General features: G+C 32.0%; 12 protein-coding genes across 12 annotated transcripts; 7 read left to right on the top strand and 5 right to left on the bottom strand.

Moving 5' to 3' along the window:
• Nucleotides 1–143: 143 nt before the first annotated feature.
• Nucleotides 144–791, bottom strand: FG379_003268 (uncharacterized protein; the record flags this gene model as incomplete). The annotated part of the gene is made up of 1 exon (XM_067328926.1): nt 144–791. One exon carries the CDS (start codon nt 789–791, stop codon nt 144–146), a length of 648 nt encoding a protein of 215 aa, XP_067185066.1.
• Nucleotides 792–1,846: 1,055 nt separating this feature from the next.
• Nucleotides 1,847–2,257, top strand: FG379_003267 (uncharacterized protein; the record flags this gene model as incomplete). The annotated part of the gene is made up of 1 exon (XM_067328925.1): nt 1,847–2,257. The coding sequence occupies one exon, from the start codon at nt 1,847–1,849 to the stop codon at nt 2,255–2,257; it is 411 nt and encodes a 136-aa protein (XP_067185065.1).
• A 495-nt stretch (nt 2,258–2,752) lies between these two features.
• FG379_003266 (uncharacterized protein) lies at nt 2,753–3,751 on the bottom strand (the record flags this gene model as incomplete). The annotated part of the gene is made up of 1 exon (XM_067328924.1): nt 2,753–3,751. The coding sequence occupies one exon, from the start codon at nt 3,749–3,751 to the stop codon at nt 2,753–2,755; it is 999 nt and encodes a 332-aa protein (XP_067185064.1).
• Nucleotides 3,752–4,547: 796 nt separating this feature from the next.
• Nucleotides 4,548–5,795, bottom strand: FG379_003264 (glycerol-phosphate dehydrogenase; the record flags this gene model as incomplete). Its single annotated transcript, XM_067328922.1, has 1 exon — nt 4,548–5,795. The coding sequence occupies one exon, from the start codon at nt 5,793–5,795 to the stop codon at nt 4,548–4,550; it is 1,248 nt and encodes a 415-aa protein (XP_067185062.1).
• A 1,037-nt stretch (nt 5,796–6,832) lies between these two features.
• FG379_003263 (transcription factor TFIIF) lies at nt 6,833–8,521 on the top strand (the record flags this gene model as incomplete). The annotated part of the gene is made up of 1 exon (XM_067328921.1): nt 6,833–8,521. The coding sequence occupies one exon, from the start codon at nt 6,833–6,835 to the stop codon at nt 8,519–8,521; it is 1,689 nt and encodes a 562-aa protein (XP_067185061.1).
• A 668-nt stretch (nt 8,522–9,189) lies between these two features.
• On the top strand, nt 9,190–13,926 carry FG379_003262 (phosphatidylinositol phosphate phosphatase; the record flags this gene model as incomplete). Its single annotated transcript, XM_067328920.1, has 1 exon — nt 9,190–13,926. One exon carries the CDS (start codon nt 9,190–9,192, stop codon nt 13,924–13,926), a length of 4,737 nt encoding a protein of 1,578 aa, XP_067185060.1.
• A 1,053-nt stretch (nt 13,927–14,979) lies between these two features.
• Nucleotides 14,980–15,879, top strand: FG379_003261 (uncharacterized protein; the record flags this gene model as incomplete). The annotated part of the gene is made up of 1 exon (XM_067328919.1): nt 14,980–15,879. The coding sequence occupies one exon, from the start codon at nt 14,980–14,982 to the stop codon at nt 15,877–15,879; it is 900 nt and encodes a 299-aa protein (XP_067185059.1).
• A 190-nt stretch (nt 15,880–16,069) lies between these two features.
• FG379_003260 (uncharacterized protein) lies at nt 16,070–16,465 on the bottom strand (the record flags this gene model as incomplete). Its single annotated transcript, XM_067328918.1, has 1 exon — nt 16,070–16,465. One exon carries the CDS (start codon nt 16,463–16,465, stop codon nt 16,070–16,072), a length of 396 nt encoding a protein of 131 aa, XP_067185058.1.
• A 962-nt stretch (nt 16,466–17,427) lies between these two features.
• FG379_003259 (uncharacterized protein) lies at nt 17,428–18,006 on the top strand (the record flags this gene model as incomplete). The annotated part of the gene is made up of 1 exon (XM_067328917.1): nt 17,428–18,006. The coding sequence occupies one exon, from the start codon at nt 17,428–17,430 to the stop codon at nt 18,004–18,006; it is 579 nt and encodes a 192-aa protein (XP_067185057.1).
• A 447-nt stretch (nt 18,007–18,453) lies between these two features.
• FG379_003258 (translation initiation factor eIF subunit 7) lies at nt 18,454–20,115 on the top strand (the record flags this gene model as incomplete). Its single annotated transcript, XM_067328916.1, has 1 exon — nt 18,454–20,115. The coding sequence occupies one exon, from the start codon at nt 18,454–18,456 to the stop codon at nt 20,113–20,115; it is 1,662 nt and encodes a 553-aa protein (XP_067185056.1).
• Nucleotides 20,116–20,575: 460 nt separating this feature from the next.
• FG379_003257 (60S ribosomal L15) lies at nt 20,576–21,193 on the top strand (the record flags this gene model as incomplete). Its single annotated transcript, XM_067328915.1, has 1 exon — nt 20,576–21,193. One exon carries the CDS (start codon nt 20,576–20,578, stop codon nt 21,191–21,193), a length of 618 nt encoding a protein of 205 aa, XP_067185055.1.
• A 295-nt stretch (nt 21,194–21,488) lies between these two features.
• On the bottom strand, nt 21,489–22,829 carry FG379_003256 (uncharacterized protein; the record flags this gene model as incomplete). The annotated part of the gene is made up of 2 exons (XM_067328914.1): nt 21,489–22,595; nt 22,713–22,829. 2 exons carry the CDS (start codon nt 22,827–22,829, stop codon nt 21,489–21,491), a joined length of 1,224 nt encoding a protein of 407 aa, XP_067185054.1.
• Nucleotides 22,830–23,193: the final 364 nt, after the last annotated feature.

Here is a 23,193-nt window from a genome sequence, read left to right as displayed (position 1 = left end):
GAAGAAAAATAGTTAGAATTACTAACGACAAATAAAAAAATAGACAATGCTAGCTTTAAAACTATCTATATATTTTTAGTGTCCTTTTTTCTAGGATAATTCTTAATTCATTTCTCCCTTAAAACTTTGCTCTCTTTACGACTTTAAGGTATATTGCTATTAACCCTTTGTATTAATTCTGAAAACGATTTATTTCCGAGTGAAATAGCTCTAAATAACTTGATGTTGCTTCTTCTAAGTCTGTCGATATCTTCCAATAAGGGTGATAAGTGATCAACATAGAACGAAATTTGTCTTTCCTTTCTTTCCATTTTTTTCTTCTTCAGTTCCTTTTCCAAGTTTTTTTTTTTGTTATCTAGTATCTTTTTATATGAAACTAGTCTCTCTTTTTCTTTATCCCACAATATCTCTCCATTTTCCTTTAATAGCTGTAAATTTGACATGTAAACATTATTGTATTGTATTTCTTTTCCAATATCCTTTAAAGAATTCAATGCATCATCTTTTGGACTATCGAATATATAAGGTTCATTACCAAGTAAAGAATGTTGTCCTTTATTAGTAGACAAATCCCCTTTTTCTTTAAAAATGTTTCCATTTACTAAATCTTCACAGTATCTATTTATACCATCATTCTCGTTTCTAGAAATTGTATTTAGTATCTCATCTTTTATCAGTTCATCAACCATCCTCCTTTCTTCGTCAGAAACATCGTCTATAAAAGCCAGTGAGTCGTGACTTTTTAAATCATTATCATCACAAATACTTGAAGAGTCAGGGCAAATATCCATTTTGTCTCCAATTATTGGCAATGACAGTAGAGAATCAAGACTAAATTACAACATAAATGTCATAATTAAATAAATGGTTGATGAGAGATAAGGTGAATAATATTTTAATGTTTTTGATCCCTTAATTATTTCACTCAATACCCGTATTGCAAATGATTGAATATGATATTTAACGACTCTCAAAAAAAATTAATTTAAAGTAAAGAAGAAAACATATTTAAAAGAGAGGAATATTCCAATAAAAAGACTTTCTTGCTTCCTTAATATATGATGTGGTTGGTCATTTAGAAATGAATGCCAATTATATCTAAAAAATATTACACCTCTTCACCTATAACTTATTCTTTATTCATACTTCAATTTATTGATAACAATATGGCGGTAAATATCAGCGCCTTTAATTGCTTTAGTATTGGCACTGTACTTGAAATATATCAAGAGAAAATAAAAGAAATAGGAAGAGGGCCACATAGAGAAAGGAAAATAGGGGAAGCAATAAAAAAAGTGAAGGAAAATAGAGAGAAGTATTGATGTAATTTAGTATAAAGTAAAGCGTGAAAATATAGTTAGTGTGTGAACAGTATAAATAATTTATATTTACATACATACGGTTGATAATAGAGAAACATCTTCTTTTGGAAGGCATTACTATTTTTTGTTATTTATTTTCTATAAAAGCAAAATAAGTAAGATTTCCCACATCAATTAACGCGACTTTGTTGTAATATTGTTGTTGTCTTATTGAATCGAGGCGTATCAAAAGTTGAAGTTAAATGTACTGTAATGAGTATTGTACAAAATAAGGTATTATTACTAAACTACACAAGAAATAGACAATAAATAAGGAAACAAGCCTGTTATCATAAGGTCGTATTTCAATAAACAAATTATTTTCTTTTTGAAGGGAAAAAAGGCGAATAGACACCCAATAAACTAGTAGAACTATTTACCAAAGACGTCTCTGAAGATACTGTAATATCAAAAATATTTACTTAAAATAGAGAAATACTGCTGTAATACTAAATAAAACATTATTAAAACGAGTTGAGGAAAAAATGATTGACGATAATAGAAAACTGGGGCTTGGATGTTGTGGACTGGGAATGGTTTTAATGATACTTGGAGTTTTGTTTTTCTTTGATAAAGCACTATTAACCATCGGAAACTTAACATTTGTTGCAGGTTTGACTCTTCTTCTAGGTTTGAGTAAAGTAACAAGATTTTTCTTGAAACCTGATAAACTTAGAGGAACACTTTTTTATTTTGGTGGACTTTTCGTTATTATAGTAAAAAGTACAATAATTGGGTTTATTATACAAATGTTTGGTTTATTTTATCTTTTTAATAGTTTCTTACCAAACATTGTTTCTTATATAAAACTTTCACCCTTAAGCTTCATTCTGGACATTCCAGGTATAAAACAACTCTCAGAGTGGATTTATGATCAAAGGAGGCTTCCTTTGTAAATATAAAAACATATCATGTAACATTTGTTAGTATATATATGTATATAATGTCTATTATAAAGTGCATGTTTGCATGCATCCACATGTAAATATAATATAAATAATTAATATAATTGATGAATTCTAATTGTATTATCTTCTAATCCTGAAGAACACAAGAGTAAATGATATTAAAATTTCGATATATAATTTAAATATTGCTTATATTTAATTTAATGGAAGAGAGAACTCACTTTATTTTAATATAAAACCTCGCAACAAATTGTGCTTTAAAGTGGTCCACTTGGAGGAAAAATCGGTATTTGTTCGTTAATTGAACCTTCATTTAATGTGCATCTTATAGTTATTGTAAACTACATACAGAACTGAGATTAAAAATTCACGTAAATAAAAAAGAAATACGTACTTGGAGTTAACGAACTAATTAGTTGAATTAACCTAGCTATTCTAAAAAGACTTTGATAAGCTAAAATTCATAATTTTTTTAAGTTTTGTTCACTTTACAAGAGATATCATGTTATTTTCAACCTTAAATAAGTCTGTTCTCTCTGCAATAAATGATCCCAACTTCTTTGACACACCTTCTGGTCTTTTAATCTTGTTTCCAATTAATGCCATGTTGGTTCTTCCGTTTTTCTTCAAGAAATCAATGATTGATTCCTCATATATTTGGTCCGGTTTGCTTTGTGTTTTGGACTCTGTACGGCTTTTTTTGCTTGGTGGTTGAGCGGATATTGATGCCTTTGACTTTTGTATGACTGTTTGAGTTGATTGTTTGTTTTTATTTTTCATTGCAGGAGCCTTTTTCTGTTGTTTATTCAATTCATCGTCATCGTCGTCATCCTCTTCATCGTCTTCATCATCATCTTCGTCATCATCCTCACCGTTGCCATCCTCATCGTCATCGTCATCATCATCATCATCATCATCATCATCATCATCATCATCATCATCATTTCCTTGAACCAGCTCGTCTAAATCAAGCTCATCTGCTTCATCACTATCAATTTCTTCATCTTCAACTTCTTCATCTGTTGAATCATCAGACTTAGTGGGCAATTTTCTCTTTAAGTTTTTTTTCGACTCGGCTAAAGATGGTCTCTTAGTGCTAACAACCTCACCACATGCATTTTCATTCTCGACTTCGTCATCGTCCTCTTCTTCAGATAATCCCATTAACGCATCCTCGTCATCAAAATCATCCTCATCCATTTCAGGTTCATAAAAACCAGAAACATGGACCTCGTTCTTACCTATAACAGAAAGTTCAATTCCTGCTGATGTAGATAAAAATAAGTCAAGATTAGCATGTTCTACCGTCCCTTTTTGAAGAGAACATATTGTTATTGCTTTTCCACTTTCAAGTGCTTGTAAGTATACTCTTGCGTTATCTTTTGGTTCAGATAAACATGCCTGACTCAAGTGCAATATTTCACCTTCTGTTGAGTCTAACTTAACCTTTTGACCTGGCTTGACTATTAATCCGCAAAACATCTTTTATTTGACTTTGTTCAAATATCAAAAATCTCAATTACACCTGAGTTCACTAAGTTTCAAATCACTAATCTCGTATTCACAGAAGTGATAATCAACAATCACAACAAAAAAAGAAAATAATCCTTTGTTATATTTAGTTGTTTTTAATCGATATCTATTTTTCAAGAATCAATTTAAGTTTTTATCTATACGTATACAGACCACTATTTTATGTTTTATTACAGTTACTATTTATAACATTTAATTCATATATTTATTTATACCATTAACTTTATACTTCTCTCCCGTTTACCTTTATTAATTATGCTATGCGTAATTTGGTTATTCTCTTTTAATTAATTTGAATCTTGTACTCGTAGACTTATCCATCTACATTTATCTCATTGCAATGTCACCTTTAATTTCATATACGCTTATTGAAAATATCATTCTATATGACTACTATCTTATTACCTTATTTTATAATGCACGAGACGAGGCGGAGACGCGGTCACATTAGAGAATGCTTATTTATAGACATTAGTTAAGGTAATGAGTTGAAAATAGTCAATGTAATTTTAAAAAAGTCAAAAATTGACACAATAAGGGAAAGTGATATAAAATAGAACTAGAATAGGATGAATGTATAAGTTTTAAATACTAGACTGAAGAACGGTGGTATTTAGGCGACAGAAGCAATTTTGTACTGTGCCTATTATTCATCAATTTAACAATCAACATGCAAATGTGAATGTGTGATCCATGTCCCTTCTTTATCTTGATTGAACTTCGAGTGTAATTTCTCATTTTTGTTCTAGTAGTTCAGTGAGCTGTGTGTTTTTGAAAGGACCAGCGCTCCTACCTGAGTTGAAGATGATCTTTGGAGAACCTCCCCAGTATTTGGAGCGTCATCAATTAAAGCAAGAAGTCCAGATGGAACGAATCTAAGTTCTCTGAGTTCATTTTTACTCAATATTTCAATTAGAGTTCTTGGTGGGGTTCCGGAATATGCAATTCTATAGCAATTTCTAATTAATGGAAAATGCTTGTCAACATCAATGGATTTTTCAATTAAAAGAACCTCCAAAGTCTCATTTATTTCCTTAAGTGTAACTAAACCTGCTAAATGCTGTCCGCCAGTCACTTCAGTTTCGATCTCAGACCATGATTTTTGTCCATTAGAAAGAGTAAATGCCTTTCCACCTCTTACATTTCTGCCTCCTAAACAAGTTGTAACTAAGTCTGCAATTCCACATGATTCAAAGAATACCCTAGTCATTATCGAGCTTCTAACATTAAAAAAAATGCTGCCATATAGTATCATTTCCAGTACACCTAACCTCATTACTGCAGATACGGTATTTGTACCACAACCCAAACCCTGGATCATTCCTACTAAAAGTGCGATAATGTTTTTTAAACCACCAAATAACTCAGTACATATTACATCCGGAACGCAGTCTATTTTAAACCATGGAGTATCAAATAAATATTGCCAAATATATGCGTCATCATAATCCGAACAAGCTAATGTCGCCTCCCCAAATTCTCTTGCTGCTAGTCCAGAAGCAACATTAGCTCCAGAAAGTACACAACATTCAACACCTAATTCTTCTTGAATAATACTACTTATTAAATATGGATGGCCATTCTCAACTAAGAAACCCTTTGTCAAAGACACAGCTCTAACTTCTTTCGAAAAATTTACGTTAAGTTTCTTTATTTGGGATGCAACAGAACGGATGTATTGGCTTGGAATTACAAAAATCATTAAGTTGCAGTCTTCGCAAGCTTCTTTTAAATCTGTAACAGCTCTTATGTTGTTTGGTAGTTTATAGTCTGGTAAATACTTTACATTTACGTGGTCTCTATTTATTACCTCTGCTAATGATTCACCGGATTCAAGTTTCTCATCATATAGCCAAAGTTTCACCTCATTATTAAAAATAAAGGTTCTCTCAGTATTGTAACCCACTACACAACTAATTGCCGATCCAAAGCTTCCTGCCCCAAATATTGTTACCTTTAGTGAACTGCAACGTAAATGTTGTCTCAGGCACATATTATCCCAATAACAATTGCTTTAATAATTATTATTATACTGCTATTTTAAAAATTTAAATGAATTCAAATCATATAATTCAATTTTTCCTCTGAAAAATTATTAATCTATGATACTTTAAATATCTGCTAAAAACTTTTTACTTTTAGTCATCTAATATAATCGTAGGTTTCTGTATTAATAATATTAGTTACAATAATAATGATATTGCCATTTTTTTAAAATGACCAGTTTACCGCCTAATAATGAATCTGATTTAAAATTATTGGTTGATTTTCATTTTAATACAAACAAATAAAATGAGTGGCGAGTGAAAAAAAGTTAAGGTTATCTCAAACTATGTTAAAATAATTTCGTATTTACTTTTTCAAACAGTTTAACTCTTTCTATTTGTATGACTTGGTCTTTATATATTTATTTTTGTTTAACTTGTTTCCCCACAGGGGTAATTATAAATAAATATTATTTGTGATATTTATGTTATCTTGAGTGTAAAATTGCTATTCATGTGTTTTAATCACAATTATAACCAGTTTATCATATGTAGTTTCGTACTTTACTACATTTTTTGATATAATCAGCTGTGAGAATTTTTACTATTTCACATTATATTTGACCCTAGTTTGACTTTAAAAATGTACCGAGTGGTATTCCCGCCAAACCGAGATTGGCGCAAGTGCTCTAATATATTTTTAATAAATAGGTTTGAGAATTAAATTAGGTTCTATCAGTAATAATAATAATAGCAATAACAGTAACAATCTATTTCGCTTTGAAGGTATTTCAGAAGGGAGTGTGAAATAAAGAGTATTACCACTTATATTACTATGAGAAGTAGTTGCCTTTTGTGTTGAGGTTGCGATTACTCGTTTGCTTATTCACGAGGTAGATGTGATAATTTGAAATTTCTTCTTTTGGGTTGAGAGGTTTACAAACAGGGATTTTTTTAAAGGAGAATAGGGAAAGTGTGAAAAGAATAGGTAAATAAGTAAGAACAGAAGACCAGAAGCAGATTGACTATCTTTTTGTTAACAAAAATGGACTCGGCTTCGAAAATTAAGGTGAACACAGGAAATTCAACGACAATGTCAAATATTGAAAATAGAAGAAGAAAAAATGTGACTATTAGAAAACCAATAATACTAGGTACTTATGCTTTTATGTTATCTATAGCAGAACAAAAAAAAAGAGGTGACAACGCAACTCACTCTTGGACATGTTTTTTAAGATCACCAGATAATGAGGATATATCATATTACATTAAAAAAGTGGTATTTTCATTACATCCTAGTTTTTTGAATCCAAATAGAGTTATTGAAAAATGCCCGTTCGAGGTGACTGAATGTGGTTGGGGTGAGTTTGATATTATTGCTAAAGTATATTTTGTGGATTCAACAGAAAAACCTGTTGAGATCAAACACTTTTTAAGACTTTATCCTCCTGGAACTACTGATGTTAGAAATGTTAAGTTTCCGACTGACAATACACCAAGTGAATGTGTTGTTTCAGAAACTTGTGATGAGTTTATTTTTTTTGAACCAACAGAGAAGTTTTACGAGAAATTAATTAATGGTCCAATTCAACCACTTGCTGAACACAGACTTCAACCATACTTTCAAAAAGTGGATAAAACTATCTTTGAAAAAACATTATCGGCAGCTCATGCTTCTATTCAAAATGAGATGGCGGCTTTAAGGGCAGAAATCGCTCAAATCACGCTTGAAATTCAGAATATACGCGAAAATTACTACTCTTTGAGGCCTAATGAGGTTGCGAGTCTTTTTCCTCACTCCGTATCCGAACAGTCACCACCACCTTCACAGCAGCAATATCGACATCCTTCTATCCACAATAAAACAAATTCTCCATCTCATTTAAGTGATCCAAAAGATAATCTACATAATCACAATACCACACATATTATTGACCATGGAATTATGGGGGTAGGAATGGGAGGGGGAGGAGGAGGAGGAATTACACATAAAGCAGAGACATATAGCAACAGCGGTGGAAGTGATTGTGTGAATGTTGATATTAATAGTGATTATAACAATAATGGAAAGTCGCCACAAGGTGGAAGAACTAATAATCATAAGATGCATAATGTGAACAAAAATATAAGACCTGATATTATAGGTGATATGCAGCAATATCAAATGGTGAATTCTGATCAGTCTATCCATTATCATAGTCGTCATCCTTCCAGTTCCCATCCTACACATATTTCTAATCAACAACAGGTTGACAGTGGTGACATTGGTGCAATTCATATAGGAACGCAACAAATGCAAATGCAACAGCACTCTTATCATTCCCACACAAATCAAACTCATCCTAACACCCATTTAAACTCTCGTCCAACTTCTCATCCAACTCAAAATTCTTATTTACAACAAAACTATCAACAACACTATAGCCAGCAAGGAATTCAAAGTACAAGTCCTCAAATGCTCAACCACATTTCAGTGAATAGTCACCAAAATTATAATAAATATCAAACATCTAACCAGATTGGGCCTCAAATCATAGATGGCAATAACTCCATGTCTCATATACAGCAACAAATTGGTGGTGGGAGAGTTCAAATGAATCAAAATGGAGATCCTTCTTCTCTAGACCACCCTGTGATTGGGAGCGATAACCAGATGCATTATCACCCAAGTGCAAATAACAACCGCGTTAGAAGTGATACGCTTACAAAATCTGAGAACAGCTTGTTCCACTAATTCAAATTGTTTATTCCCATTTGAATATAAGAAATTTTTATCTTTCACTGTTTCTTCTGCCTTCTATATCACTACTTTTTAACTAGTTTTTCATAACAAAAACCGCATTTTCATACAAACATGTTTCAATACTACACTATTTTAATGATACCAATTAAATTTCTATTTAATGCAAGTAATGTGAGGAGCTAAATAGAAAAGGCCCTCTGTAGCAGGAGATGCAGTAGTAGGCACAATCCCAGTCGCTAGCGTGAACAGAAAGAAAGGTAGACACAAACTCATGTGCTATCACACTTTATTCTTTTTTTAATAATCATTAAGAGTTGTAGATCTTGACTACATACATTCTTTTGTTTATATTAGTCTTTTATTACTGTATACAATTAAAGCAAGCCGTGTCATTTACTAATAATTGGCGCGCGCGGTACCGAATGCGCCTCAACGGATTTAACAAGCAAGAAATATGTGTAGGAAGATATATTATAATAATGAATTAAAAAAATATAAATTAGAATATAGAACAACAGGAACATTGAATATTGCAGAGGTGTGAGTAGATCCGCAATATTCAAGGTCTGAGTTTGTCCCTTTTTTTGAGGGTTTGATCTTCTTTCACTTGTGTAGTTATATTTTCTATAATTTACTTAAGCGAAGGTATATAAATTATAATGGGATGTCCGAAGGACCAGTGGAAATGTGTACATAATGGTAACTGTTCAGAAGAGTTTTATTTTAGGATTCATACGTTTACTGGGGCTTTCGAGATATCTGTAGAGGAGTATGACTATGATCATACTGGCTCAAAAGTGTCTTTGTTTGAAGAAAAAAAAACGACATTCCCTAGATTAGTTATACTAAGGCCAAGGAGTTTATCTCAAACAAATAATGTTTACAGCACAAAAAGAATGTTGGAATATAGGGAGAAGAGGAGCAAAAATGAGTTTCTTTATAAGGTGTGTGAAAGTTTCGAATTGGATGAAATTAATTTCGAGACAAGACAAATGATAGATTTTAGTGAAAACTGTATATTTGAAATAACATCTGAGGAAGACCTACCACTTCTTCATGAGTTAAGAGCACTTTACGGTCTTCCAGAACTTTTAGAATCTGTTTCTGTAGAAGACCAAAATATAGTAGGTAGTTTACTTGAAAAAGACGAAAGTGGAATACTTGTAGTCAATCCATGGGAAAATAATGATGTAAAAAATGCTTTAAAAACAAGCAACTATTCAATGTTTTCATCAATTAATTCAAATAAAGTAAATACTGGTAAATATAGCGAATCAAACTCATCTTCAAAAGGACACGCTAAATCTAATCAAGTAGAATTTTCAAGTTATTCCACTGCGGTTTTAGATGTATTTGCCATTTTTGGTATTTTGTCTTTATTTGAGGAACCATTCTTATTAGTGACTTCTAATAAAGAATGCTCTTCTGTAATTTACCAAAATGGCAGTTACAAAACTATTAATAGAGTGACTAAAACATTGGCACTTCCATTATTATCCTGCTCATTAGAAGAGCAGTTTAATAATCAAGAGGATCAGTTAATTAATAAAATAAGAAGAGATATCCCATCAATTTCAAGAAGCGATTTTCCGAGGAGCAATCCAACATACGAAGTTAGTAGAAATGACATTACTAATTTTAGTTTAACAGGTTATTCAGGTAGTGTAAATAACAATGGCATATCTGGTAATATAAAGAATAATAGACACAAGGAAAAAATGGAGTGGTTAAATAGAGTTTCGAAAACACTTGAAAAAATGTCACCAATAAGAAGCAAAAAGGAGACATTTTCATCTTTTTTAGGAGATTCAAGCTCGAATTGGTTAAGCAATTCCTTAATTAATGTATCAACAGGAATAATTGGCTCAGTGACAACAGCCTTATCTTCAGCAACAGGAACCAATCATAACTTGACTGGCGACACAAATAATATCAATATTAACATTGAGAGTAATAAAGGTGGAACTTGCAAAACAAATATTAATGATATAAATAGTAAAAATTATAACGGATATATTGAAAAAGAAGAAAAAAAAGAAGAGTTTTTTGAATCAAATTTAAATACTTCAATAGACGAGCTTCTTACTGAAAGAAGAGAAAGTTTAAGGCTTTTGCTTGATGGTGTCACAAAAATGATTTCGTCTGGAGGATTTTACTTTAGTTTTGATTTAGATCTTACTCGTACATTGCAAAAAAAGTTTGAAAATTCCTGGAATGATCACTATGAAAGAGTTGGAAAACACCATAACAAATTGTCTTATATTGAAGAAAGAAAAAAAGCATACATACTTACGGGAGATTCCAGATTTATATGGAATGAAAGAATATCCTTTCCTTTAATTATATCAGGGGCAGATCCTAGGTGGGTTACCCCACTTGTACAAGGTTATTTTTGTAACCAAGCAATCGTTACCTCTCCTGAAGGTCCTGGATACGTTAAAATAGGCAGTGAAATACTCTCTTTAAGAATGAGTATGATTAATTCATTTACAGATATCGATGAATTTGAAAATTCAATACAAGATACATTAAACAGAAAAAGATTTGTTTGTAAAATGTGTTACGAAGATCATGTAGATATGCTTACACGCTATGACGTTGTTTTATTTTCTAGGAGATCGTGGGAAAGAGGTGGTACGCGTTTTAATGCGAGAGGAATAGATGATGATGCAAATGTTGCTAATTTTGTTGAGTCTGAACTTCAAATATGCATAAACAACACGGATCATTGGTTTTCTTTTGTACAAATAAGAGGGTCGATACCGTTATTTTGGGAACAAACTGGAGTGAATTCATGCTCTATTACTTGTTTTGACCATGACTATTCTAATTATATATTTGAAAAACATCATCAAAAACTTTCCGATATTTATGGCCAGGTAGTTTATGTAAATCTTCTAGGTTCTTCTTCTCATGAACAATCACTAAGTATGGGCCTGAAAAAAGAAATTAATCACTACAATTTAAATTTAAAGAATAAGCTTGAGAATACTCACTACTTTGAAGATTCTCCAACTGGTTTAAGATGTAATTGCTATATAGATAAAAACAATACTAATTCCCATACCAACGCCTATTGCAATTGCAGCAACAGAGCATGCCCAATAATATACAAATGTTATGATTATCACCAACAAACTAAGAATTTGGGATTTGAAAATGCTCTAAATACATTTATTTCGCAATTAGCAAAAGAGATTGGAACTAAAATAGGGTATTTTCATGGTGTTTTTAAACAAGGCAATACTTATCAAAATAACAGTGAATCGAATGGTGAATCAGGTGGTAATAGTTTTAAACAAGATGACTGTAGCGACTCTGTTACTTTTGCCAATTTGTTGAATTTGGACGAATTTGAGAGTAATCAACAGGCTCTTGTTGATAATGTTAATCCCAATGATAATCTATTCGTTATTTTGGAAAGGCAAAAAGGTATAATTAGAACAAATTGTCTAGATTGTTTGGACAGAACAAATGCATTGCAATGGTATATAGCTTGGACTTGGTTCGTAGATCTGGTTATTTCAATATCAACCAACTCAGTAGAATGTGAATTGGATAAACACATTAAAAATAAGAATGAGCAAGTAAATTATGAGTACTTTATGAATGCCTTAGTTAATAGTCAACTTACGCATCTTGGTTGGTTTGATTTAAACCTCAAACATTTAAAAAACCAATTATATGATGATGATTTTTCATTACTTGATTCTTATACAAATAATGGTTATTTTTCGGATACTTGTGATTTACTCGAGTTACAAAAAAAATTCGCAAGTAATAATAAATTACTTGTTTCAAGTGGTAACAATACAGATAACATTTCAATTAAAAACGAACGTAATACATTTAAGAGAGGAGATAGACATTCATTTGTATCGAAAAGAAGATCCGATCATCAGACAGGTAAAAATCCTGATTTTTTTTCAATAAACAACAACATAAATACTGCTCCGATTCGTCCCACATCTCTAATTAGCATTGAGGGAAGTACGATTGATATTGAACCACTTCCATCATCATATAATTCAAAAATAAAAGATGTGTTTAAAAAATGCTTACTTAATGGAATGGGGATTGTTACATTGAAGGATTCATTTAGTTTGCTTTGGGCCGAAAATGGTGACGTAATAAGTGAGCTTTACACAGGTGCAGGAAGCGTATTTAGTGGAGTGATTAAGAACAGAAAGGTCTCATTTTCAACGAACTTTGATCACGCACTTAAATCCCTAAGAAGGCTTTACCATAATGCCTTTGAGGACTCATCTAGACAACAGTACATTGACTGTCTTTTGTATAGACATCCAGTTAACTCAAATTTAGAGGTTTCATTAATTAAAAACATGATTAACTTTAATACTTCAAGCAATGGCAATTTAACAAACAATGCTGGTGAAAATTGTGAGAAATTAACAATTTGGGTGGGAACATGGAATTTGGCTGGACAGACCCCCCAAACACCTATATCCCATTGGGTTAAATCTGAATTTTACAAGAATACGAGCATTGTATGTTTTTGTCTGCAAGAAATTGTTGAATTGAGTGGTGTTAGAGTTATGTTCAATCAAAACGACAAAAATAGAGAGGCTTCTTTTGAATTAAAAGCAATTAAAACATTGGGTGATGACTATGTAAAACTTCACAGCACAAGTTTAGTTGGATTATTTTGTATAGTGTTTATAAGAAAACCACTTTACCATTTTGTTAAGTCCGTAGAGTCTTCTTCTTTGAAATTAGGACTCATGGGAAATACTGGGAACAAGGGTGCTGTTATAGTTAGGGTCAATTTACATAGATTTGGCACAATTGCCTTTACAAATGTTCATCTTTCTTCAGGTGAACAAAATCATGAAGACAGAGTTTCTCAACTTAAAATGATACTCCAAACTCAGATATTTGCTGAATCTAAACAACAAAATCAAAATTACATTGATGAATACTTTAAATACGGAAGCTCTTTATTGGACCATGATTTTGTGGTATTAGCTGGAGATTTTAACTTTAGAATTCAAATTCCAAAACAGGAAACATTTGAGCTGCTTCAAAATAAAAGATATGGGGAACTTGTTCGTTATGATCAATTTATATCTGAGAAAAGAACTAATACAGATCCATTTAGTGTATTATATGAAGAGGATATATCATTTTTACCAACTTATAAATTTATTATCGGAGAGTACTCTTATGACCAATCTAGAACGCCATCCTGGTGTGACAGAATTCTAATTTATAAGCCCGATGAAAGGAATAAACAAGATTCTCAAGTACATAAAAAGCAAATGGAGCCATTCAAAAATGCCTCTGCAATTATAACAGAATATAAAAGTGATCCAAGATATTTATCTAGTGATCACCAACCTGTTTCAGCCACAATTACCCTCAAGTTTTTTCAATAGATAACATTTAATATACATGCATTAATAAATTTGTATTTACTTCTCTTTTTGTCAGTATTGTAGTATTCCGCAATCACTATATTAAAATCACAAATAATTCGATGACTCTCATTTTTACCGTCTTCCTGCTTCTATTTATTCATGAACACTAAGGAGATGTTAGGTACTCCGCACTTGGCTGATTTGGATAAGGGGGACTACAATACACATTGTTTCTCCTTTGTATTTTCCTCTTAGAGCAAAAGTCTATTAATTAATAAAAATAAACAAAATCGAACACAATAACGAAATACAATTAGTTAATAATGCAAACGTAAAAAATTAAATAACACTCAATCATCCATATTAACATTGTAAACGTCGCCCTTTGATAATTCTGTATTAAATGTTTAGGTAAAATATTGTGGTTGATACACTGTTTAGACCAAACAAATGCTTAATTACATCATTATCTAACATTTTTAATAGTTACTACATGCACAAGTTTGTATTTATTAGGAGAAAATATAAAGACAATTACCGCCACATATGACCGCCTAAATATTTATATTTAAACAATTGCAAAAAAAAATGCAGGCAAAAAATTAGTGTGAAAATCGCAGTGTGTAATTTTTTTCAATAATCATAATGATTTTGTTTTCATTGTAAGAAAAAACACTGGCAACGGAAATATATCACTTTTTCTGTAACCAATGCATAAATAAATTGGAATAAATTCAACACTTTTTATAACATTATTACTATCGTCAGAATTAGATTTTGGTGGTGGCAGTAATAGCAGTTGTTATTATAGCAGTAGTATTATTAACATTAGAAATATAAAAAAAGAGGTTTTAACACCTCTATACATTTATCACAGGAATTTTAGAATACGAATCACATTAAGTAAAGTAATACATATTAAGAAGAGTACATAAATATATCACTTTATTTCCTGGAAATAAAAGGAGAAAATAAAGATTTATTGTTGTTATTAAGTGTTTGATTTAGAAAGAAACAGAATTACATTTGTTAACACAATTACTGTAACTTCATTTTTTACCATTATATTAGATGAATCTAGGTCTCTGGAACCCAATTACACTCGAGGTGGATAACTCGAGACTAACATACTTTTCAATAAAATCAGATCAGTTATTAAAGCGTTCAAATAAAAATAACGAGGACAAACTCGTAAAACAAATAGTTCTGAGTTACAAAAATTTGATTAATTATTCGTGCTTGCTTGAGTTTTCACCGGAAGGATTGTACATAATACCGGAATATGAAAACTCAAATATATGGCAATGTGGAATATTTGTACGTTCAGGTTTGTATGAAGGATCCTTCTACAGATTTCAAATAATAATAAATAATGAAGGCGACAACAAAGTAAATGATGAAGATTCAATTGAGAATGCCGAGAGTAATGAATACTTGGTTGAGTTTTTGAATCCTCCAACTCATCCATTAGTAGATAATGTTTCAGGTTTACTATTAATTCCAAAAGAATGGATGATTAAGATTCAAAGTAATATACTCGCATTGTTGTTCTTTATTAAGAATATATTCTATCTCCCGGAACTAGTTACTTATAATATACAAGAAAGTAAAGCAGGTGGCAATTACGAGATGTCAGAGTGCATTAGAAACGACCCTAAAAAGGCAATGTATAAAATCCACAGAAGTGTTAAGGACTCAATAGAAAAATCCTGTAGAGCATTTAATCCAAAATACTCCCCTTTCAGACTTAATTTTCATGCAAATAGCACGGAAAACGAAAATAGAGCTGATTTAGAGGAGGAAAAACTTGAATTTGACTATCATATAGACGATGAGATATCATCCAATATAGTAGATTATATTAGAACATGTGTTCAAAATACAAACAACATAAATGAGCAAAAGGAGTTGCTTTCTGAATGGCTTCTTGATTTAGTGAGTAAAAAAGGAGGCAACCAAAAAAAAAAATAGATTAATACACTAATAAACAAATAATTGATAATAACTACTTTTATTGTTGCATTTCTCTTTTTAAAAGTTTTAAGACTACATAATTGAGAAAATTTGATATATTAAATTTTGCATATTTCACGCTCATGTGTTAGGAACACATAGTAGTGTTTTCTTTCCTTTCAAATATCTGTACCTCTCGTTGTTTCCACTATTGCTTTAATCTTCCCAGTTTTGCTAGATGAACAACTGTTTGTGGGAGAGAAAGGTCCACAGAAAGTATCTTTTTGAGAATTAAGTCTGCCACCACACTACCATTATTCTTAAAATCATTTTTGACCATTTCTATCGCTTCTTCTGTGGATTTCTCCAAGGCCTGATCAACTGTGTCCTCTACTGAGAGGTTATTGAATTCTGACTCAAACTGAGCCTCTTCCCTCTCCTTAAAAGCCTTTAATTCTTCTTCAGCAGAAATTTGGGCCTCTTTTAACTTCGCTACTCTGTTTTCCTTGGCACGACGAACAATTTCGTCCGCATTTACTTCTGCATCCATCAATTTCTGAATAAGAGCAGAAGAACCCGTCCCATTCTTTCCTACCATAGACATCTTTCACCCAGTTTATATATATAAATACCAAACTCTATTGTATAGCAAAAAATGTTTATATATTGTTGAAAGGCACTTTCAGAAATAATATATATATATTTGTGTATTTTTTGTTCCTCTTTAAATTCAATGTATATTTTCTTATTTATTCAAACTACTTTTATTTTTGGTTCATTAGCGGCCATTGTTTTCTGTAAAACCATATATCCCCGCCAAAACAGCGGGCTTGAATTTAATTTTCTCATTTTAGTACAGAAAGACCTAATACATTATTCCCTCTGAAGATGTGTGCCTTTTCTTTCAAAGTAGTTCGTTTTGCCCTAATCCTACCATATTGATAGTATTCATGCGTCAATCATTACCATTACTACGGTTGTCTTCTTTTCTTTCTATTCTTCACCTTCCTTCTTTCAATAGAAATTGAATCGCTTATTAGCCACTGGCAAGTGGACAAAAGTACTTTGCTTGGCGCCAAGTTAGTATGTAGGTATCGGATTCGGAAGAAAATGAGGTGCTGGGTGTAAATCTATTATTCAAACTGTTGGTGTAAGAATATTTAGATTAGAAATATAAATTTCTCACAACTTGAAGAGTTATGCATTGATTGTTGTTTATCCAATAAAAAAGGAGCATATTTATTTTGTTAGAAGATTGTTTCTTATTTAATGATAAAACCTGAATCACTTTATTATAATATTAAATTTGATGCAAAAAAGGCACTCGAGGTAAATGGAAACAAGATTAATTGTTATTATATTTCAGTGAAAAACCGGTAGTATTATTTCTCATGAAGTGGTATAGCAAGTCTTCAATAGGTGCGAAATACTGAATTGTGAACTATCTTTACAAAATACAGTTTGATTACACATAAGGTGAAAAATTAGGAAAAATAGACAAACAAACGGAATTAAAGTTCAAAGTATAGTATTAAACACAGTGTATATATAACAATATAGCCTGAAATGGATAAAAAGAGAGAATTTTTAGATTTTGGGTTAGAAACTGATTCAGTTATAAATGAAAGAATAGACAATATACTAAGACTTAATAAAGACGAAGGTGAACAAGATGAAATCATAGGTAACGAAGTAAGAAGTGGAATCCCTCCGTGGAAAGTAAAACCTGTAGATTATAATGATAATATAATTAGAAAAGCAAAAGACTTCCTTTCTATATGCAACAAAGTTGGAGACGAAACAATAATTGATAACAAGTATTCCGACAGAAAAGTGGTTATGGACGTACACTTAGGGGTTTTTGATGTAAATGGAAAAATACCTGAAGATAATGTTCTTAAAAGAAGAGATATTGTAGATGTTCCCATACATGATTTTCCTAATGAGGGAAAGTGCATTTTGGACGGTGCATATGAAGTTAGTCAAGATTCTGCGTTAGAATCGGAAGACAGTGACGATGAATTTTACATAAAAACCAGGGCTAGAGAGATAATAGAAAGAGCGATAGATAAAAAAAGTATGGTTCAAGTTATTTCCTCCTCATACAACGAGAGCTATGAGTCGAACTCAAATGAGATGTCATAGTTGTGCATTTCTATTCAACCGTAGCAGTGCACATTTGATTTATTCAAGTTTTAGCCATGTTGAAATATACTTTAATCAAATTAGTTACTTTTACCTTCAATTTAATAACTATATATATTGCCTCGAATCCTGCTTACCCTGCTTTATATTTTTATCATATTTATTCCCATTAATAAAAATTTACAAGGTTTTGGCGGTAAAAAGTTTGTAGAGAAGAGCAACTAACAAAGTACTACTCCAAGTAGAAAGTAAGAACAAAAGGGGAATATATATATTCATATAAGAAGCTGAAAGTTAACAAAAAACAAAAGGCTTTTCTTAAAGTATTGAAGCTAAGGTAAAGAGTGAGGAAAGACAAGCAAAAAGAAAAAAGGGGGAAATACTGTAAGGCAATTAGACAAATTAGTTGTTACAGTAATTTAGAATTAAAAGTTGCGAGAATAAAATATGCCAGAAGCCAAAAAATTGAGGGAATTAAAGTTTGTAATAAATTATTCGCCGGATACTTGGACTCCAACATTGGAAAATGAAGCAGGAGACAGCTGTCTTACGGGAATAAAGGACTTTCCATTTGCTCCATCAATAAAAATAGATAGACTGGGGTCTGTATGTGATTTTTCATACACAAGTTATTCTAGGAGCAGAGAAGCTAAATTAGCTTCTTCAGAAGGTCAAGATTTTCACTTGGTTGATTCACGTCCTTTACCAAAATCAAAAGTTAGGTATATTCAGAAGAAATTTCAAAAGGAAACAGCACAGGCTTATCACCAGAAGCAACAACAACAAGAAAAAGCAGAAATGTTGGGAAGACAGGGGAAAAAGAATGCAAAAGTACGCCAAATTGGTGGTATTCAGCAATATCAATACTCTCGTCATAGATTTGTATCACGAATGAGGACACTTACGGAATGGTCAATAGAACCACTTTCATCCTGGATATCTGTTGCAGAGATTCCACTATCATCCCTTCCAAAACAATTTTTGGATGTAAGTAAATCCTCGGTCAAGGATATATCTTGGTGTGGAACTCTCAGAAACTATAACAAAGCAATGGACCGTATATCTCCAAAACTTCCAACCCCACTTAAGGATTTTGGAAATGTTGAGTTTCTACAAGCAACTACATCTGACGACGACATTCTTAGAGATGCGTTGCTGCAACCCGAAAAGAATGTAGATGTTGCAATTACTGATCAAATATTATCTTGTTTAGTTGCTGCTGCACAATCAAAGTATTCATGGCACATACTTGTTACGAATATTGATGGGAAACTTATTTTTGATAAACAAGACGGCTCTATTATTGACTTAATAACCGTAAATGAGACATCATCTGAACCTCCTTTGCCTGATAATATAAATAAGAATAATAGACCACATATACTTGGACAAGAAGCCCTTAGATGCAATCAAAATTACACTCAAAACATCCAGCTATTTGACGGAGATTCTGTAATTAAACAATTTGATCCAATACCATTCTCTGAGGAAATACAGGGATCGGTTGAATCTAAATGCTACAGATACAGGATATTCTCCCTTCCTCCTAGATCAGGTGCCTCATCAACCGAATTCGCTCAAAGAACTGTTAGAGTTGCCGTTAGAACAGAAATTGATGCTCAAATACCAAATCCCGAATCAGAGCAAAGCGGATTTATTTTCGCAAGAGCTCTTAATGAATATGATCCAAAAACAGTGAAAATTTGGAATACGCAATTAGAAACACAGAAAGGTGCCCTTCTTGCTACTGAGATTAGGAACAATGCTTGCCAACTCGCAAAATGGGCAACACAGGCTCTTCTTTCTAGCTGCGAGATACTAAAACTAGGCTATATTGTCAGAAGATCTCCGAATGACAGAGATAATCACCAAATAATCAGTGTCCAATCATACAAAACAAAGGAGCTTAGTGCTCAAATGGGACTCAAAGAAGAAAATTCTTGGGGTATATTTAGAGCTCTTATTGATCTCCTAACTGAACAACCAGAGGGTCAGTACATTATTTTGCGTACTCCTGTCAAACACGTTCTTAGAATATATAAAATACCGGATGAAGAAAGCAGTGAAGCACCAAACATGGTCAATCAGATAGAAAACAAGGGAGATTAAATACAGTTTATTTTACCTAACCTTTTTAAATAAGTTTTTGTGATCGTCTTTGATAACAGAATGTGTTCTTTTGTCTAAAATACTAGGGGAATTTCAGCTATCCACTTCTTCTAATATCAATTTCCTGAGCTTTTGCATTTATGGAATCCTGTTTTTGCATGTACTGACATTTGATCTTTGGCACTATTGGCGCCTGTTATAGTTATTGGAACTGTCTCAGGCGGGATAGTTTATACTTAAAATTACATATAATATAAAGCTTGTTTCCGCTTACCTTAGTCTGTCTCCAATCAAAGTAAAAGGTTGATTATAACAAACTAGTACTGAAATGAAGCGGCTTAATAAATTAAATTTTATTTTTAACCAAGTGAAAAAATAACGAGGTTAAACCTGAGCTAGGCGTCTTATATATTTAAACATATTTGAGGAAGAGGTCGATTATCATTTTTTTAGCTAGAAAATGGGTGCCTACAAGTACTTGGAGGAGCTTTATAAGCGCAAACAGTCAGATATCCTTCGTTTTTTGATGAGAGTTAGGTCGTGGGAGTACCGTCAGTTACCGGCAGTAGTCAGATGTACTCACCCAACTCGTCCGGACAAGGCCAGAAGACTTGGATACAAGGCGAAACAAGGATATGTAATATACCGTGTTAGGGTTAGACGTGGCGATCGCAAAAAACGCGTGGCAAAGGGTATTGTTTATGGTAAGCCAAAGAATCATGGTGTATGTAAGATGAAGAGTACAAGAAATTTGAGAGCAGTAGCTGAGGAGAGAGTAGGAAAGTCTATTTGCGGTGGACTTCGCGTTTTAAATTCATATTATGTTTGTCAAGACGCAACATACAAATTCTATGAGGTGATTCTAGTGGATCCAGCTCATTCCGCCATTCGCAACGATGCTAGAATTAACTACATCTGCAATCCAGTACACAAACAAAGACAACAGAGAGGTCTCACTGCTGCTGGAAGGAAGTCCCGTGGTTTATTGGTTAGGGGAGGAAAGGCTGCTCGTCTCAGACCATCTAGGAGAGCAGTATATCGTCGTAGACAATTCATACAACTACGTAGATATCGTTAAATTGAAATATTCTGCTAATAATTGTACTAATGAAAACATTAACTTTAGCTTCAGTTTCGTCCACTGGTGGTTTTATGCATTTTTAAACTCCTTGTTTATAGTTTAAATCTACCTAATATGGATTCCAAACAATCTTCTATATATTCCACTATTATCTGTAGCTATTAAATGTATTTTTAAGTACTTTATTTACTCACTTGAATATATATTCAGTTTTTCTCTTTTTCATTGTTTGTTTAATAATTAACGATTATGCACTATGTATTTGAAATCAATCTTGGGATATTTGGTTTATTCAACTTTGTATGTTGAACAGTGAAATAAACGGCTGTTTAGATACATTCTCGGATGTAACTATTACATTTGCAAATGAATTTTCTTTGTTTTTGTTCACTCTTCTATCATAATACCCTGTTTCTTGACATGTTGAAGATTTTTTTCTTATTTCACTTCTTCCTCTTTCAAATAAAGACTGGTTATTTCCTTCATCTTCTAAATTTAATTTTGATACTATTTGCTTAAGAGACATTCTCGCATAAGTAGCCTTTGATATTCCAGTTAGAGAGTTTTCCCTATTTTTCTGTCCCAAGTCGCTTGAATAAGCTTCTTTTAAATTGTTATTTCTAAGCCTTCTTGACCACTTTGAAGCCGTCTCATTTAATGTCTCTTCCATAATTTGAGATTGATTCTCATGTTGAATTTTTGAATCATTCAATTTTGCATTTATATTGCCATTTGCATTGTTAATATTTCTTTTAGCTCCTGAATTAGGCGAAGTAGAATTACCTATTACAGTGCGTTTATTATTTATTATTTCATCATTACTATCAGAATCAAATTCATCATAATCATAATTTTCACCATAATTTTGATCATCTTCACCAAAATCAGAGTCTAGTATCTTACATATATTATATAGTCTTCTAGTATATCTTTCTATAGAGGCACTTAAAGTTAGATTTGTCAAGTAGACATCTATTTTCCTATGGCCTCTTTTCTCAAAATTATCACATTCTTTATCATATCTATTAATCTCTTGTACGTCCTCCTTGTTTCTATTAATAGGTGGAGCAGAGCGTGACTGTCTTGAAATTAAATTATTCCCCTGTTTTTCACCTGTTTTTTCATTTCTCTTGTTTTCTAAATCAAATCTTATAGAACCCTTTCTGCTCAGAGACCTTGCTCTTTTAATATCATCTTTTGTTTTATCTTTACAACTACTTTTCAGTGGTGATACACTTCTACATAAATTTCTAAATAAAATACTGTCTGTTCTTAGAGATTTTAAATACTCTCTGTACTCCAAAGATGCCTTTTTGTAATTATCAGATACTCTTTGGAGTTTTTTTTCCAATTGTTTCTCTGGAGTTAGTTTATACTTGTCAATGTTATTTTCAGTGTTCTGTATATTGAAATAAATGTTGTTAAAGTTAATTCATTAAGGTGACAACAATTCATATGTTCGTATTAAACTCATTTATCCTTTTCCCTAAAGAGAAAAAAAGAAAAAAAAACTCACCTGCCATTTGGGCCGTATCTCAAAACTAACTCCTTCTACAGTAACAACCTCATTTACATTTGACATCTTATTCACATCATTTTCACATTCCATTAGATTCTTTCTTCCAAATCCCATATCCGCTCTATTTACTTCTTTCCTTAATTCACTTTCTCTGTTAATTTATTCAGACATGTAACGAAAAAAACCAATACATACAACTTCCACTACTGAAAGTTTACATTGTCATTAATATCATTCAATCTTTTCCGAATATTTATTTTTTTTACTCGGTACTCACATTTATTATTAATATCTAATTCCCACAACATGCTATTTAAGGCGCCAAATTTTCACCTGAATTCTATTGCAAGAATAAAGGTGCAGAAGTATTATAATGGCATATTAAGGAGGGATTAAAAAAGAAAATACCTGGTATCTAGTGCGAGCAAACCATTTAATTAAATTCGGTGTGTTTGTTTATTTGTTAATTTGGTATGGA

Source organism: Cryptosporidium bovis (assembly GCF_009768925.1).
Source record: "Cryptosporidium bovis isolate 45015 chromosome Unknown contig_6, whole genome shotgun sequence".
NCBI classification, from domain to species: Eukaryota; Apicomplexa; class Conoidasida; order Eucoccidiorida; family Cryptosporidiidae; genus Cryptosporidium; species Cryptosporidium bovis.
The sequence above is the reverse complement of the archived record's forward strand: the minus strand, read 5'-3'. Positions and strand labels throughout refer to the sequence as shown.